The sequence below is a fragment of the Cyrtonyx montezumae genome, unplaced genomic scaffold (genome assembly GCF_038088225.1).
Source record: "Cyrtonyx montezumae isolate F1298 unplaced genomic scaffold, pur_monq_1.0 scaffold_4, whole genome shotgun sequence".
Taxonomy (NCBI): domain Eukaryota; kingdom Metazoa; phylum Chordata; class Aves; order Galliformes; family Odontophoridae; genus Cyrtonyx; species Cyrtonyx montezumae.
This window is the reverse complement of record NW_027072045.1, coordinates 12,709,297-12,726,322: the sequence shown is the minus strand read 5'-3', so window position 1 is coordinate 12,726,322 and position 17,026 is coordinate 12,709,297. Positions and strand designations below refer to the sequence as shown.

The 17,026-nt window shown below is 46.4% G+C and overlaps 2 protein-coding genes across 2 annotated transcripts; both read left to right on the top strand.

Moving 5' to 3' along the window:
- Positions 1-131: 131 nt before the first annotated feature.
- Positions 132-7,181, top strand: LOC136054840 (nucleolar RNA helicase 2-like). The gene is made up of 15 exons (XM_065746294.1): positions 132-500; positions 593-784; positions 907-982; positions 1,688-1,866; positions 2,614-2,731; positions 3,368-3,553; positions 3,786-3,931; positions 4,181-4,330; positions 4,585-4,746; positions 5,185-5,304; positions 5,741-5,814; positions 6,123-6,282; positions 6,399-6,533; positions 6,665-6,709; positions 6,951-7,181. The coding sequence occupies exons 1-15, from the start codon at positions 147-149 to the stop codon at positions 7,122-7,124; spliced, it is 2,271 nt and encodes a 756-aa protein (XP_065602366.1). The 5' UTR covers positions 132-146; the 3' UTR covers positions 7,125-7,181.
- Positions 7,182-7,317: 136 nt separating this feature from the next.
- Positions 7,318-14,267, top strand: KIFBP (kinesin family binding protein). The gene is made up of 7 exons (XM_065746285.1): positions 7,318-7,666; positions 8,273-8,371; positions 9,658-9,737; positions 9,839-10,022; positions 10,373-10,457; positions 12,167-12,276; positions 12,859-14,267. Exons 1-7 carry the CDS (start codon positions 7,319-7,321, stop codon positions 13,735-13,737), a joined length of 1,785 nt encoding a protein of 594 aa, XP_065602357.1. The 5' UTR covers position 7,318; the 3' UTR covers positions 13,738-14,267.
- The last annotated feature ends 2,759 nt before the right edge of the window (positions 14,268-17,026 follow it).

The following is a 17,026-nucleotide window of genomic DNA, read 5'->3' as shown; positions in this document are numbered from 1 at the left end:
CGTGAGGGTGAAGCGCGGGGGCGGCGCCCACCACAGCGCGGGGGGCGGGAGCGGCGGGCGCTCCGGTACCCGGTTCCGGGGCGCTCCGGTCCGGGGGAAGCCGGAAGGAGAAAGCGCTCGCCGGTGCCGGCGGAAGGGGCGGCTGCATGGGCGCGGCGTGGTGCCGCGGGGCTCGGCTCGGGCTGCCCGCGGCGGTGCGGGCGGCGGCCCCGCTGCAGTGCGGCGTGGGGACCGTGGCCGGGCGGGGCCCGCTGCTGCTGGCTGCGGCGGCTCTGCTTCCCCGCGGCCCCGCGTGGCGCCGCGCTCCTCGCTTCCTGCGCGCGGGGGCGGGGCGCGGCCCGTGGAGCGGCGGCGGTGAGGCGGGAGCGCGCTTCGCCTCCGACCTTTGCGGGAAGCTGCCGGCCGCCATGCCCGCCGCCGGGCCCGCCGCCAGCCCCGCCGAGCCGCAGGCGCCCGCGGACGCGGAGCCGCTCCGCCGCGGACGCCGGAGGAAGCCGAAGGTGACGGGGAGAGCGCGCGGCCGCACGTGCGGCAGCGGGGGCGGCCATCTTGCTGGGCGCGTGGTGTGACGGGCGCTCCGTTCCCTCGGCAGGAGGACGCCGGCGGGAAGAAGCCGAAGCGGCGCGAGCGGCTGAAGCGGCGCGGGAAGGCGGAGAGCGAGCAGAGCGCGGCGGGGGACGGCGGGCCGCCCTCGGCCAAGAAAGCGAAGAGCGCGGAGGGGAACGGCGCGGAGCGGAACGGCGCGGAGCGGGCTGCGGCCCAGGAGCCCGGCAGCGACTCTGAGGTGACGGTGCTGTGCTGTTCGATGACCACGCTGGGCTCTCCCAGCGCAGATGAGGCAGGCGCGCAGCTTTCCGTGTTACCTTCCAGGACATGGGCGTTTACTTTTTTCCCCTCTGTTCCTAGGAGCTGACAGAAGAAGCCAGAGAAGGCGCCTTCACCAATTTTTCCCTGTCCCAGAATACTGTCAACCTACTCAAAGGTGCGTTGTGATCCCAGAATCACGGAGTTGTTGGGGTTGGAAGGGGCCTCTAGAGATCATGGAGTCCAACCCCCTGCCAAAGCAGCTCCTAGCCCAGGTTGCACAGGTAGGTGGCCAGGCAGGTCCTGAAGGAGACTCCACCACCTCTGCGTGCAGCTCCAGTGCTCTGTCTCTGCGCTGTGAAGAAGTTCCCATGCACACCTGTGTGGAACTTGGACAGAAGAGTCTGCTGCAGGTGTTTGTCCAGGATTGTGCTCTATTATCCTCACAAGCAGACTGAAGCTGAGGGTTAATTCTCTTATTCATCTTGCATTTATCATGCATGATACGTGCTAATATGCATGCAAGCAGCCACTGTAGATTCAGAGATCCTGCTGTTATTAATGTGAACCAAGCTTCTGATTTGCTCAGTTTTGTGGTAGAGTTTATGGTACAAATAAAAACAAACAGATGTGTCTTTCATGGAAGCATCTCAGAGTGGTTTCAGTTGGAGGGGATCCTTAAAGGCCAACTTCCATGCAGAGAACAGGGGCGTATACAGCTTGCTCATGTTGCTCAAAGAACTCACACTTGCTGTGGAGCACAGGATGGTGTGACATGTCTTAACATGTTAGGTCCAGTTCTCTATTAGGTCTTCAGCTGGTTAGTTCAGCTTGCAGGAGATTCAGTGCTGTTTAATGAAACCTCTTTGGATTTACCTTACAGCTCGAGGTGTAAAATACCTGTTTCCTGTGCAAGTGAAGACCTTTCAGCCCATATACGATGGCAAAGACCTGATTGCTCAAGCTCGGACAGGAACTGGGAAAACCTTTTCTTTTGCTATTCCACTGATTGAAAAGCTTCAGAGCATCTCACAAGATGAGAGAAGAGGCCGTTCACCAAAAGTAATTTTTAAGGGTTAACAACAAAACCTTTGAGTATGGCAAAGTGGATTTTTTTTATTGTTCTAAGGATCTCCTTCTCCTTCATTTGGGCTTGTGGTTCTGAGTACATCCCTCGAATCAGTGCTGACAGTGTGTCAGGTTTCAGGCACCATATTCTCACAGTGCTATAGTCTACATATACGTTGTCTTTAAAGTTAATAACGGGCAGTGTACGTTGTTAAATGCTGTTGTCTGAAAGGTTTGTAAGAATGAATTTGATTATTTATCACTTTGTTCTTAAAATGTGTGTGAAAGGAAAGATGCTGTAGGAAGGCAGGTAGGTGGAGTAGGAGGGTACGTGGCTAGGATGTTTCACGCTATGTATCATTTCTTAACTATGCCAAATAGTTCAGCATTTATTTTTGTTCTTTTGCAATGAACATTGCCTTTAATGTCCTCAGTAATGTCCTACATCTCATGTTATCTTGTAACTTTTTTTCCTTGTTTCTTCTTGCTGACTTTGAGGCAGTGATGTGCAAGTTCTGGATGTCAGGAAATGTAACTGAGATGATGGGGATTTGTATCACCTCTGCAAGAAGTATAGCATAAAGTTGACTCACAAACAAGTAAAAAAAAAAACAACCAACCAACCCACAAAATGGTAGCAGTTCTGCAGCATCACTCCCTTGTTTGACATGAAGTGAATCCTGTTCTCTGCACCCTCTCCCGAGCTCAGCTACGTGTTTTGTTTCTTGTCACTCTCTCCAGGTGCTGGTTCTGGTTCCAACAAGGGAACTGGCCATTCAGGTCGCCAAGGACTTCAAGAATCTCACGAGGAAACTCTCAGTGGCATGTTTTTATGGAGGAACTCCGTATAAAGAACAGTGTAAGTAAACTCTAAGGATGGGAGTTGATTTCCTCCAAATGCATTTCTTGAGTAAAACTTGCTTCTCTCCCTGTCAGAGTTTCTCTTCAGTCAGCCTTGATGTTGTTTGTAAAGGAGCTGCACAGTCAATTTTACTGGCAGTAAATCTTGATTTAAAAAACTGGTTGTAGGTCTGCGTAGTGTCTAATCCTCCTTGTTGCTTCTTTATTGTGAGTTTGTGTTTTGTGAGTGGAGGTGCACTGGGACTGGATGTCTCTCCAAGGGAAAAAGAGAACTGTGTGTGTTCATGTAGCTCTATCTGTTTCCACAGCCAGCAGTGAAAGAACTTAGCTGAAAAAAAACAAGCTTTTTTTCTTTGACAGAGTGGAATTTTCTAATGCCTGCTGATTGCAGTTTAGAAATCATGTCGTCTTCATATAAACTTCATTGTAGCGTGGGTGCTGTTCCTGACAGAGAACTTGGACCACCACTAGGCTTGCTTGTCTGTTACTTGGGCTGAATACAGTGCTTTATTCAGACATGGAGGAGCAGGACAGTAGCTTTATGGTTCTAAGGTTGCAAACATTGCTGTGTACTGATAGCTTTTTCCCTTCTGTCTCAGTGCTCTGACACAGTTGTTGTTTTTCTCTCTTCCAGTTGATCTCCTTAAAATTGGCATTGATATTCTTGTGGGAACTCCTGGACGGATCAAAGACCACATTCAGAATAGCAAGCTGGACGTTTCCAACGTGAAGCATGTTGTTTTGGATGAAGTTGATCACATGTTAGACATGGGATTTGCTGAACAAGTAGAAGAAATCTTAGGATTCGCTTATAAAAAAGGTAAGTTCTGGGATCAGACATGAAGGATTTGTCTAGTTCATGTTCCTGTGATCTTGCATTTTGTGTCAAAAGGATATTTTTTCATTGCTTCTAAGTTTTCTTCTTGTACCTGACTTCCTGTACCTATAAGCTTCTCGGTTTGAGACAGTTCACTTGCTTCATTTAGTCAATTTGTGTACAATTTGAGTGTGACTGCACTGTGATGCCTGAAGTTGGTGATCTTTCCTGCCAGGTTCTGAGAACAACCCTCAGACATTGCTGTTTTCTGCAACTTGTCCACGCTGGGTGTACGATGTGGCAAAAAAATACATGAAAGATGAGTATGAACAGATAGACCTGATTGGGAAGAAGTCTCAGAGGACTGCCACAACTGTGGAAGTGAGTGATTCTTCTGCAGAGTTGTGTGGGTCCTGAAAGCATGTGGCCTGGGTGAAATGGGTTCCACGCTGGCTTTCTAAATGAGGGCATGGAATCACTTTTCCCTTAATTGACATGAGTTGATAAAGCAAAGCTTTTGTGTTGGGGCAGTAGTTGAAAGTCAATAAATACAGGTATCCTACAGTTGAATTCATTTAGTTGGTCCCGACTGGAGCTTGGATTTAATATGAATGCTGATTATGCTTACAGCACTTGGCTATACAATGTCGCTCATCTCAGAGAGCAGAAGTTCTCGGGGATATCATTCAAGTCTACAGTGGAAGCCATGGGCGGACGATTGTCTTCTGTGAGACAAAAAAGGAAGCAAATGAGTTGGCTTTGAATTCCGCACTCAAACAGGTACTGGGGTCCAAACAGAGGGCAGATGACCTGAAATAAATTGGAGGTTGCCATTGCCTGGATGCAGTTAGTGCTCCACATTTCTCAGTCTTCTGAAATCCATGCCTGAAAGCAGAACTTTGCAATTAAAAGCCAGTTAACAGCCTCTTGGCTGTAATCATACTGTTTTTTTTTCTTTTTAAATTAAACATTTCAAGCTGTTGCAGCTTAGCTCCCCTGTTAAATAATATCTCAATGGTTTGTCTCACTGACAGGAAGCCCAGTCATTGCACGGTGACATTCCACAGAAGCAGAGAGAAGTTACGCTGAAAGGTTTTAGAAATGGTGTGTTTGAGGTCCTGATTGCAACAAATGTAGCTGCCCGTGGCTTGGATATTCCTGAAGTTGACCTGGTTATACAGTGTTCACCCCCTAAAGTAAGTTATTAAAGGGAATAGAGTAATATATATATATATATTTTTTTTTTTTTTTTGTGGCAATATGGCGGGCAGTTCCTTTCCTGTTGGCTTGGCAAAGCCTGTAGATATTTCTTCAGCAGTTAAGAATCCCTTCTGAATCCCTTCTGAACAGGTTTAGGCTTCGTTTTGTACTGGTTCTATAATGCTCCCACAACCTTGATTCTTATTTTGCAACTCCATTGGAGCTTTTTACTTCAAAAAATGTGTGTCAGCTGTATCTGTTAAATGTGGGGTAGCAGGTCTCCAGTGGTTAGTGTGCAGTTACAAGCTTGAGTATGGAAACATATCATTCCTTGGCATTCTGAATTAAGAGTTTAGCTTGCACTTTCTCTCTCTTACAATGGATCATTGTTTAAATGATGCAAGGTTTTCTCATATTAATCTGAATTTCTGAAGGATGTTGATTCCTACATCCATCGTTCTGGACGCACGGGTCGAGCTGGCCGGACAGGGATCTGCATCTGTTTCTATCAGAGGAGGGAAGAGGACCTTCTGAAGCAGGTTGAGCAGAAAGCTGTGAGTTCTACTTCAGGAATAATCTGGGTCCTAAAGAAACAATGGCTTATTATGGTTATGTGAGGCCACCATGGGAGTGGATTGACCTAAAGTGTTGGTATTTAGGTGCTAGTAAATGCCTCAGCATCAGCCTGTTCTGTGGGCTCTCGTGAGTTTGCTCATGCTGGCAGTACTCTGTTGCTGTAAGCATGCAGGCTGTGGCAGGAATGCATGAAAGAGACCATGCCTTTCATTACAGTCTGCTTGTGAATTGGTATAAAGTAGCTCCAGGTTAACAAAGGCAGCAACTTAAAAGCTTTCTTCTAGCTTTAGAAGTATTCTTCTTTACGTAAGGTTTGTTGCTATAAACAGCAAGTGAATGGAGGTCTCATTAATGTAACTCGGAGTTGAATTATAGAGTGCTGAAAATAACTGTGGTTTGTTTTCTTGACTTCAGGGGATTACGTTTAGGCGCATAGGAGTTCCGTCTGCTACAGATATCATTAAAGCTTCAAGCAGTGATGCTAAGAAGTAAGTTTATCTGCCTATTCTTAAAATGATAGACTTCTTCCAGCAGCTGTACTATTAATGTAAAGTTTTAAGGGAACAGATCTGTATATGAGCTTGTCTTTCCCTGCGTCAGCCATGGTTTGGTAATGGGTAAGGATTTCACAGGTGTCAGGGAGATCACAAGTGTGGCGTTGGATTCACTTTGTACTTAAAGAGCGCAGGAGCTGCTGTTGATCTGTAAACTGCAAGATTTGTGCTGTCTTGAACATGAGTGCAGTTCACGCTGGCAGTCAGCGTGCTGACCTCCAGTGTTTGTCGCTGACCTGTAGGTGTTTAGATGCCATTCCTCCTTCTGCGATAGACTACTTCAGGCAGTCGGCTCGAGAGCTCATAGAGGAGAAAGGGGCGGTTGATGCCCTGGCAGCAGCTCTAGCCCATATTTCTGGGGCATCTTCCATACAGCAGCGCTCCTTGCTCAACTCAACTGCGGTAAGTAGTGTTACAGCTGCTTTAACAAGAGCACCTTCTCTTCCATTAACGGGCTGTAGGCAGTCCAAGCAAGTTCGGTGTCCTCTTAGAGGTGTATTTTTGTGTTATTCCCAAAGGGCTTTGTGACCATGGTGTTACAGTGCTCCATAGAGATGCGCTCCATGAGCTACGCCTGGAGAGGGCTGAAGGAGCAGCTTGGTGAGGAGGTGGATGGCAAGATATCTGCAATGCGTTTCCTCAAGGGGAAGATGGTATGATAGCCTGTCCTTTGGGAAGGAGGGGTGATAGTGTTGGGGTTTGTGTGTGTGGGTGTTCGGTTTTGTGTTCTGGGATATAATTTTGGAGAAGAAATGTCACTTTATTTGTTTACTTGCTGCTACAGGGGGTGTGCTTCGATATCCCCGTGGATGAGCTGAGTCACATACAGGTACGTTACAGCTGGAGCCTCCAGGGGTGTACGTGAGGTGAGATGTATGGTGGCTGTCATTTTGTATCGGGTGGGTAAGAGGAGATATGGGTGACATAACAGGGACACTGAGAGATGTGCAGAACCACTGGAGGATTCCCTCCTGCTCGTCCTTCTGCTCTGTCCCTGCAGTGGGGGATTTGGGGCACGGTGTCGGCGGTGGCACACACGGGGCTGACGTTGTTCCTGGCTCTGTTGGCAGGAGCTGTGGAGGGACACACGGCGCTGGCAGCTGGCGGTGGCCAAGGAGCTGCCCGAGCTGGAGGAGCAGCCGCAGGACGTGAGCCGTGGGCCACCTCGCTTCGGCGGCTTCAAGAAGAATGGCAGGTTCGGTGGCTGGAAGCAGGGCCGGCCGCCCGGCAGGCCTCTGGAGTAGCCCGTGCCCGCGGGCCCCCGTGTTTTTACCCACGAGTAAAGAGTCGTTGCGCGCTCCCGCCTCTGTCTGTGTCTCGGAGAAGCCGCGCCGGTCGCCGTGACGGCGGGAGGGTGTGTGTGGGGGCGGGGCCTCGATGCGCGGCGGCGATTGGCTGGCGGGGCGCACGTGATGCGGGGCGGGGGAGCGGCGACAAGATGGCGGCGGCGGGCGGCGGTTGGGCCGCGGCGTGCGAGAAGTTCCGCAGCGCCAGGACGCTGTCCGCTGTGGAGTCGCGCAAGGACCCGGAGACAGAGCCCTACCGCTCCAAGTACAGCGCCCGCGCCCTGCTGCAGGAGGTGAAGCAGCAGCTGAGTGCCGCCGAGGACTGCGGCGAGGCGCGGCTGCTGGCCGTGCGGCGGGCCGTGCTGGAGTACGAGCTGGGCGTCAACCACACCGACACCGAGGAGCTGTCGGCCGGAGAGGAGCACCTGCAGCGCTGCACGCAGCTCCTCGAGCCGCACCGCCTGTCCCGGGACTGCGTCTCCCTCTACATCCAGGCTCAGGTGGGGTGGGGGTGTGCTTAGGTCAGCGGAGTCGTCTGCGATTCGTGAGCTTCCACCTGCTCCCCGTCCTTCAGAGGGATGGTTTGGGTGCAATGAGACGTTACTGCTGCCGTGTGCTGTGCTGTCTTTAAGTTTAGAGCTCTTGCACCACAGCAGTTCTTTTAATCTCCTTCTCAAAGTGTACAGGTATTCACTCCTTCCACACTTCTTCCCTGTTAGGTTTTCCCATGTAGTCATGATGGCAGATTTCTACACCCCTGACTCTTATGTTAGTTTACGATTTCAGAGCTGCTTGAATCAGGTGCGGGACTCACTGTGTAGGAAGAGCTTTTTATGTGACCATACCAGAGTTGCTTGAGCAGAGTAAACGCAGCAAATTACTATTAGCGAGGTGACTTCTGTGTGTGCTTGCCTCTGTGAGAACCCTCCTCTTTGAGCAGCTGGTAATAACATGGGTGGGAACAATTTTTGCCTTCCAGAATCTGGTATGTTAGGAGTGTGTATGTGTACACACACACATAGGGAAGAAGACTGATAAATTCTTGGGAGAAAATGTTGAATGTAAGTGGAATTAGTTGGAAAATAATTGCTGTTTTTCCTTTTCAGAACAATCTTGGTATCCTGTGGTCCGAAAGGGATGAAATTAAAACAGCACAAACTTACTTGGAATCTGCAGAAGCCTTGTATAATCAGTACATGAAAGAGGTGCAGTGCTTATTAATCTGGCAGCAGGTCTTACTTTCATGCATCACTTACAATTTTGATCCCCTTGGAAGAAAACGTACAACAGAGTTTCTGAGCTTCATGATATGCTGGCATTTCTCAAAAGCAGACTGGCTTGTTTGCTAGCACAGGAGAATCACTTGATAATTCCAACGTGGATTTGGGAAAACAGTTTGGTTCAGAAAATAGTGTTCCTTGTTAGAAAGTCTTTGAATTGATACTCAGGTGCGGACCTGGCTTCCAATTAAGGCTGTCCTACTTTTGTCTTGGGAATGCTGTGAAAGGTCGAGCAATTGCTTTCAGCTGGAAAAGGAAAACAAACTGTAATATCTTCATGGTTTGACTGATTTTTATCTGGCTGAAGGAAGCATGGTGCTGCGCAGGGACAAGTAGTTCAGCTCGTTTCAAAAAGGACAGTTTTATGAACAGCTAAACTCCTCTTGAATGTTAAGTGGTGTTCCGAGTTGTGGGTTCTGCTTTCTATCAACAAAGGCTCCCTTGTGCTATTGTTGTGCACTCTGCAAAGCCTTTCCAGCACTGGCTTGCTTCAGGGACAGGGCAGTTGTTGAGTGAGCTGAAGATATTTGTGGCCTTAAAAACGAGCAGCATTCTATGTTTCAGGTTAAACAGGAGGTACTTTCATAAAATCACGGTTTTATGTGAATATGGCTAATATGGCTCACAGCACAGCTTACTCTGATGGAAACTTTAGCATGGGTTATTCCTTATTCCTGTTCCTGCCATAGTGTTGCTTACGTACTTGTGCTTGTCTGTGGTTACAGAATAGGTAGCGGATATAAGGAATTAAAAATGCTGGTGCTAAAAATCTTCTCAATTTCCTGCCCTCTGGATCAGTTGAGATCAACTCCACAGACCCTCAGTGTAATTAATTCCTGATGTTCACCTGTGATACTTAGGCCAAGCCAAGCGTATTGTTAGCTTTCTTTTGTTCATTCTGTTGTGTACGTCATTTATTTTCTTCAACAAGATTAGAAAGATAACTATTTTGTTCATATCTCAAGATAGATCCGCATAAGGATTCTGACAGAGCTTTTGGTTTAAATAACAAAAAGAAAAAAAAAAAACAATTTAACTTGTAGGTCATGTAGGTTTCTCCAGAAGTGTGACAGTCAGATAGCAGTAGTTGCATTATGTGGAGTTCTGTTTGGTTTAAAAAGGGAAAATGAGAAATAGTCTGCAGCCAGAAGAGGGAGTGCTGTGTCACAAAGAGGAATATATCTTGTTGAGTGTACTCTGTACTTGTGCAGGATGGAAATCCTCCCCTGGATCCCAGTGAACACTTCATGTCAGAAGAAGAAAAGCTCACAGACCAGGAAAGATCAAAAAGGTGCGTGACAGCAGCCTAGATATTTTAATTTTAATTTTAATTTAGGGGGGTGTTTTGGGGCTCTAAAGAATGAAGAAGTCCAAAAGAGTTTGTTTTTCCAGATTTGAAAAAGCCTATACGCATACACTGTATTATCTGGCACAAGTCTACCAGCACCTGGAGATGATTGAGAAGGCTGCTCAGTACTGCCACACGACCCTTAAACGACAGCTTGAGTACTGCGGCTACTGCCCTGTAGAATGGGCGCTCAATGCTGCTACACTGTCACAGTACTATCTCTCGAAGGTAATGTGCCTTGTGCTTTCCTGCTGTCATTATATAAGAAAATGTTTGCCTCCACACATCTGTATTGGCTCTGGGAAATTTCATTGAGCTAGGAAGTGCTGCAGGCCTTTTGTAGGGGTTGTGTCCCAGACTGCTCACGTGCTTTCTCTCTGTGCTTCAGTCTTCTACCATACCTAAGGCAGTTAATGCTGATTTCAACAGCAGTTTGTATTTTCCACGTGTCTTGATGCATTGACAATTGGCCTCGTGCCCCTGTGTCTTAATGCTTGAGGGTGAGGGGTTTAGCCAAGCTGAGAGCAGTCTTTCTGCTCCTTCCATGGGTGATAAACTGCTGTTTCTGTCTCTCTCAGCAATGCTTTATGGAGTCGCGGCATTGTTTAGCAGCAGCCAGTGTCATCTTCAGCCAGGCTGGACAGGTGCCATCTACTGAGGACAGTAAGTTCATATGGAAGTGTTCAAGGATAAAATCAGGTTGGACTGTGCATTATGAGTGCCTGCACTAAAAATGAAGTCTGCGTGTATGCACTAAACTTATCCAAGCGTTAATATTCAGAAACCTTCATCTGTTAACGATAACCTGGTTTGTATGTGTGTGTAAAATACAGCGTAGCTTAACTTCTGAATCGTCAGAAGACAGTAATTCAGTGATTCAGAACAAATGCTTCCTAGGAGTACTTTTGAAAGAAGGAAGCTATAAATGAGAACTGACTGTAGCTTTAAGGACCTGTGGTTATGTGATAGCATCAGCACTCAAAATGAATCCTCTGTTGTAGGCTTACGCTTCCCTTATCTACAGCAGAGCCTTTTACATTCCATGTCTCAAGTAAATGAAAGTTTCAAAATGACAGAGCTTTACTCAACGGAGAGTGAGCAAGCATGCAGGGCAGCCCCAGTGTGAGTTCTCAGCTCTGCTCTATAACAGCGCGTATTGTTCACCTCCTAATGGTTTGAGCTGCTCAGAATCCAAGCACTTTGATCCAGTGATGTTATTACACGTGGAACAGAACTTTGAATAGGTTCAGCTGAGTCTTATTTAATCCACTGTCACTGAACTTCAGTTAATTTCATTGCTTATAGAATTTCCCTCAGCTCAAAAACGCAGAGCTCTCTGTAGTTGCATTTTTGGACACTGTCTTCAAGACTTCAGCTTTTGTAGTTGTGCTTCGTAAGTTTTCTGGGCAAGTCAACTAACATTTATCTCAACCTCTTCCTACGCTAAATAGCGGTATTTGAATCTGTTTTGGTGGAGCGAATGTTTCTCTGATCTTCACTTTTCCCAGGACAGAGAGCAGGGCTGTGGATCTGAAGGTCGCTGTGCAGAAAGCAGTGGCTCACAGGCTGATGCACAGTTATCATCAGCCACTCTCAAGCGCTTTCCTTCAGTTCTACTGATCAGTATGTAAACACGTGCACAGATACGTAGTGAAGGGGCCTTTTTTGGATTAGCAACAATTCCTTCCCAGAACAACCTGATCCTTTCTGATGAAAGATAATGAATGTAGCGGATCTGAGACTGTGGCTTTTATTTGGTGACAAGGAATGCTCCACGTCCCCTTGTTGCCAGGCAAACCCAGTGCCCTCTGGTCAGAGAATGAGAAGTTAGTTTTCTTTGATAACCCATCTGTGTTTTGAAAACTATGTCTCGAGACTATTTATAGCAGTGGAGAGATTGTGGGGAGAAAAATACAGGAGCCGAAGGCAGTTTCCCTTTATTTTGTTCTCTTTTTTGATATTGAGTCTGGAGCCTGCTATTGACACAAACTGAGTCACTGAGCAGGCAGCTGAATCTTGGGAAGCAAACTACTGTTTTTTCTCCTGTTACTGAGAGACATGAAAATCTTTTCCAGTAAGACATCTTCAAAATCAAAAGCCTTTGAAACATGTATTCCTTTCTGAAGAATTACATGATGCATCCGTGTTGATCTGCATGGGTTTCTGCCAGGTTGGACTTGATGATCTTTGGAGGTCCCTTCCAACCCCTATGATTCTGTGATTCTATACCCCAACACAGAGAATGTGGTTTTTGTCTAACAACAAAGAAAGAACAATTAGATATAGTTAATGTATTCTTTGCCTGTAACGTTTGAGGTTATTACTGGAGCACTTGAGCTTTTCTGAAGGCTGTGCTTATGTGCATTCACTAGGTGAAACAGAGCAAGACCAGCAGGACCTTCGACAGAGAAAAGCTGAAATTGCAAGATGCTGGATTAAGTATTGCTTGAATCTTCTAGAGAGTGCTCGCAAATTGCTTGAGGTAACTGAGAATCTGTTCTTTCATTGTTGTCGTTTAAAAAGTCTATTTTGATGCTTGTAGCAGGAATTGGTTCATAGCTGGTTGAACAATTGTCCATCAAGAGGTGCTGGAAATCTAGCAGGTACTTCATGTCATGCCTGGACTGTATTGCAGTACTTAGAACTAAGCACGAATGGGAGATGAGCTCTGTAGCGTGGTCAGTGTGCTGTCTGTATGGCAGCTTCACAGATTCCCCTCCTCTTTGTTGAGTTTGGTGCCTTGATTTCTGGCAGATTGCTTCTTAGTTAACCAGCAGCAAGAGCATCCTGTCGTGTTTCTGTATGCGTGTGTTTTCATGCTGAGTGCGTGAAACTGAGCATGCATTCACTGAAATGCTCTGTAGAAGCAGGACCTTCCATGGTTTGGCCATTTTGTTTTTTATGTTTCTGTATGTTTTTTAGTGAATATAGGGTTAAATATCTGTCTTGTGCTTGGTTGCTAATTACTTTGCGTTTGAAAGATAATTCAGAAATAAAATGGTGCAGTGCAAGCTTGTCTTCACAAGGCACATGTGGTTTTAATTAGTACGCTTCATCTTTTCAGGATAATATAGGAGAGCTGGATCCAGACAGGCAATTGGAGCTTAAAGCCCAACGGAAAAAAGAGGAAGATGAAAAAGAGAATGGCAGGAAGAAGGCTGTCCTTTTTGGAACAAGTGATATATGTGACTCTGTGTTAGCCATGGAAGAGAAAGTGAGCAGTGTGTATCCTTTAGATTTTCAGGAAGCCAGAGAAATCTTCCTAGTGGGCCAGAACTATGTTCAGGAAGCAAAGGAGTTCTTTCAGGTTGATGGTTATGTTACTGACCATATTGAAATTGTCCAGGATCACAGTGCTCTGTTTAAGGTACTTGCTTTCTTTGAAGAGGACTACGAGAGACGTTGCAAAATGCACAAGCGTAGAATAGACATGTTGGAGCCTATATATGCAGACTTGAACCCACAGTACTACCTGCTGATCAGCAGACAGCTTCAGTTTGAACTAGCAGATACCTATTATGAGATGATGGATTTGAAGGTAGCCCTTGGTAACCGGTTAGAAGAGCTAGACTCACACACGATAAAGAAAATTAACTCTCTGGCTCAATTAGCCATCAAATATTATGAACTCTTCTTAGATTCTTTGAGGAACCCAGATAAGGTGTTTCCTGAGGAGCTCGAGGAAGATGTCCTTCGCCCTGCAATGGTGGCTAAATTTCACATTGCACGACTGTATGGTAAACTTATTACTTCAGATAGCAAAAAGCAGCTGGAAAATATGCAGATGTCATTAGAGTATTACACATTTCTGGTAGACTATTGTGAGAAGCACCCAGATGCTGTCCGTGCTGTTGAAACCGAGCTAGAACTCAGTAAGGAGATGGTGGGTCTTCTTCCAACGAGAATGGAGAGGCTAAGAGCAAAACTGTGTCCATTCACATAAATGATTGCCTTGAAGGAAATGTGCACTGTTAAAATGATACGTGTCCAAATCAGCTTCGGTGCTGATGACAGCAGCTACGGTTTGCCCATCCAACTAGAACCTGCAGTAATACAACCTTCTGGAAAAAAAAGAGCTCTCCAACTTAGTAGCTCACCCACACTAACGGTATAAACCTTAAATGTAAAGTGAACGTCCAGCTGATGCTTTGTATTGCTTGTCCTTTATTACATATAAACGTTTCCTCCCTTTTCTCTTTTCCTTTGACTTGGGTTCTAAGTGTAGTGCTGTACAAAAATTGTTTCTTCTGAGAGACTCTATTGCTCTGGGAAAACTTTTCTAAGAAACTTGAGGCATGTTCTTCCATCTAGAAAAAATTTTCTCTCTTCCATCTTTGTCCCCAGAAAAACTTATCCATATGAAGGGAACTATATTTTCTATATTTATTTTGTGTTGCTTGGTGTTTTTTTTTTTTCCTGTTAATTAAGGTGTAACTGATAGAGGCTCAATAAATGAGTAGCTTGGCTAAATGTTTTTCAGTGTCCATAGAATTTTTGTTTCCTTTTGTACTATGTATCTTATCATAGTAACACAACTTCTGCCAAAATATGTAGTGATGAAAGCATTTCTGAGCATCTCAAGTGCCATAAGGCTGTGCAAGAAAGCAGAATGAAGTGCTGAGGTAATGGGGTGTGAGGTAGGGCACTTCTGGGAGGAATTTTACAGAAGTGAGGGGTGTGAAAGGAGAGCAAGAAAACAACTCGTGTTTCTTATAGGGGAAAAAAAATCAAGAAAACAAGAAAAAAAGTAGGAGGGAGGATGAAGGAGGAGCGTACATGAGCAAGAAAGTACATCTTGTACATGTGGTCAAAGTCCTGTGCAGAATCCTGCCCAGAACTGGCTGACTGCTAACCACAAACAAGCAACCAATGGGTCCTGGAAATGAGAGATGGAAGGCTCAGGGCGGGAGCATCTCTTTGCATGCATACAGAATAAAGGGGAATGTGTGTGTGTGTGTGTGTGTGTGTGTGAATGCATGTGTGCACTATTCATTTTCCTAAATAAACATCAGCCTTTAAGAGTCTCCTTTCAGCTCTCACTACTTTGATTCAGTTGCCCTGATAGTAGGGCGGCCCATGGGTTCTTAAAAACGGCAGTGAATTTCAGATGTATTAAACACATTGACTTCCAGAAATGAATAATGTCAGCTCCACATCTATAGCAAACGTTGAAGACTACCGGTGGCTGAATGCAGTTTGTTGCTGAGGCTGTATTGTGGCAGATGCTCACTGCAACACTGCACTGGTACTTCTAGGGCATGTCTCTTCTCTGGAAACCTTTTGAATAATTCCGGCTCGGTTGAAATGAACGAAGACCTTGTATTTAGGGTTCAAAAAAAACCAAATAGGAGGGGGGTAAGGCGAGAAGGGGGCTGGTTGGATTAGGCAACAAAGCTCCCTTCAGGAATGCTGAGTTTTAACTGTGTGAAGTATGTGTGAGGTCAGGCGTTTATTTCAAAGATTAATTAAAGATTAGATTCCCGTGAACTCCATTTAACCTGCATTTCTTATTCCTTTCTGTACCTCGGGAAAAAAATCTTACCACTGAAAATTCCTCGCTGTTGTTCCTGTAGTATTTTTTCTGTACCCAGCATAAAGCAGTGAGGTTTTCAAGGTGCCCATGCTTGGGCCAAGCACGTATCAAGTGTAAGGTCTCCAGAACGTGGAGGCTGTAACTGCAGTGTCCTCTTCCAACAGTGCGTAATACCCACTGGAGGTAATTTGCTTTGGTTGAAAACAGTTTAGTTGTAACTGAAATGCTCTCAGTGCTGGCACTGGGGATGATTGCAGCTGCAGATCTTTGCCCGGAAACATTGCAGGAGGCTGATAAAGCTCTGCATCAGACAGTGAGATACCGGACTGATCTGCTTAACTCATGCCTTTAAGTGTTCCAGTTTTGCTTGGGGTTTTCCTTTTGCTCAGCACTCAGTGAGGTTCGGTTTTACTTTGTGAGTTTATTTTAAAAGATTGAGGTAATCACTGTTGCTTTGGTGTTTTCCATGGAAGCTTTTGTTGTAGAATGCCCCGAAGCAGTTCTGTGAAGCAGGATCTACCAAGGCTGCCATCCCCGAGGCCAAGTCCCTTGGAGTTTTGCAGTTAGACAACTGTCACAACAACTAAAGACTGCTATAAATCTATCTCCATCATGGTGCCATTTTCAGTTTCTACTGTGGAAGCTTCAGCGTGTGAAATGAGAAAGCATCTCAGCTCAGAGGAAAGCTGACTTTTCCCTTCGGAGGGCTGGGTCCATCCCTCGTTCAATGCTTTTGATGGTGACAAGAATTGCTGGTGGGAAGAAGCCGTTGGCAGCTTCCTGTGCATCAGCTGTGTTCAGTGCTGATGCAGTTGCGGCTTTTGAGCAACCATCTCTGACCTCTATTATGGGAAAAAAACATAGGACTGTTGTTCTGTGTGATCTAGATAGCAGTAAATGTTAGATTTCCACACAATGCATGTGAGCTGTAATGATTTCTTGTGATTTCTGAATCTTATCTTCACGAGCCAAGTCCTGATACTGCCCTCACAGCCCAGAGGCACAGCATGAGAGGCAGAGATGCCATGTGCTGCATGGGCCCTGTGCTCAGCATCTCAGATGCTGGGCTGAGGATCCATCCCAGCTCTGGGCTGGACTCAGAAATCCCCTGCAGTGACCTAAATCTGCCTCCTGAGCTGAACAGCTCTTTGTTATTTGCCCCAGCTCCCACTGTGGCAACAGGAAGAAACCTCTCCTCCCTTCCCAAAGGGTAAGAGGGGCAAAAGCACACATTCCTCGTGTTCCACTCTGCTGCCAGTCATAGAAACATAGAATTGTTTCAGTTATAAGGGACGCTTAAAGGCCATCTGCTCCCACTCTCCTGCAATGAACAGGGACACCTACAGCTCCATGGTGAACTCAGAGTCCTGTCCAGCCTGACCTGAGGTGTCTGCAGGGATGTGGCACTCATCTCATCTCTGGACAGTCTATGCAGTGCCCCACTACCCTTATTGTAAAACTTTTCCCCTATATGCAGTCTATATTTCCTTTCCCCTCAACCCTTGTTCACTGTGTTATCTGCTAGAGGCCCTTAACCTTGCTAGAGCCATCCTTGACCATAAGGCAGGTGGAGGCCAGCACCCATCCTTTCTGCCCACCCATCTCCCTTTAGCCCCTTAGTGCTGATCAGCACGAGCACAGCCTGTCTGTGGCAGCCAGAGCCCAGAGCAGTGACCCCCAGGGGCACACTGATGTCTGT

Bases quoted from the DNA above. Each gene is read 5' to 3' on its own strand.
- LOC136054840 (XM_065746294.1), top strand. From the start codon at position 147: ATGGGCGCGGCGTGGTGCCGCGGGGCTCGGCTCGGGCTGCCCGCGGCG. The intron at 3,932-4,180 runs GTGAGTGATTCT...TTATGCTTACAG, and splicing joins GGACTGCCACAACTGTGGAA to CACTTGGCTATACAATGTCG. The intron at 6,710-6,950 runs GTACGTTACAGC...CTCTGTTGGCAG, and splicing joins ATGAGCTGAGTCACATACAG to GAGCTGTGGAGGGACACACG.
- KIFBP (XM_065746285.1), top strand. From the start codon at position 7,319: ATGGCGGCGGCGGGCGGCGGTTGGGCCGCGGCGTGCGAGAAGTTCCGC. The intron at 10,023-10,372 runs GTAATGTGCCTT...TGTCTCTCTCAG, and splicing joins CACAGTACTATCTCTCGAAG to CAATGCTTTATGGAGTCGCG. The intron at 12,277-12,858 runs GTAACTGAGAAT...TCATCTTTTCAG, and splicing joins GTGCTCGCAAATTGCTTGAG to GATAATATAGGAGAGCTGGA.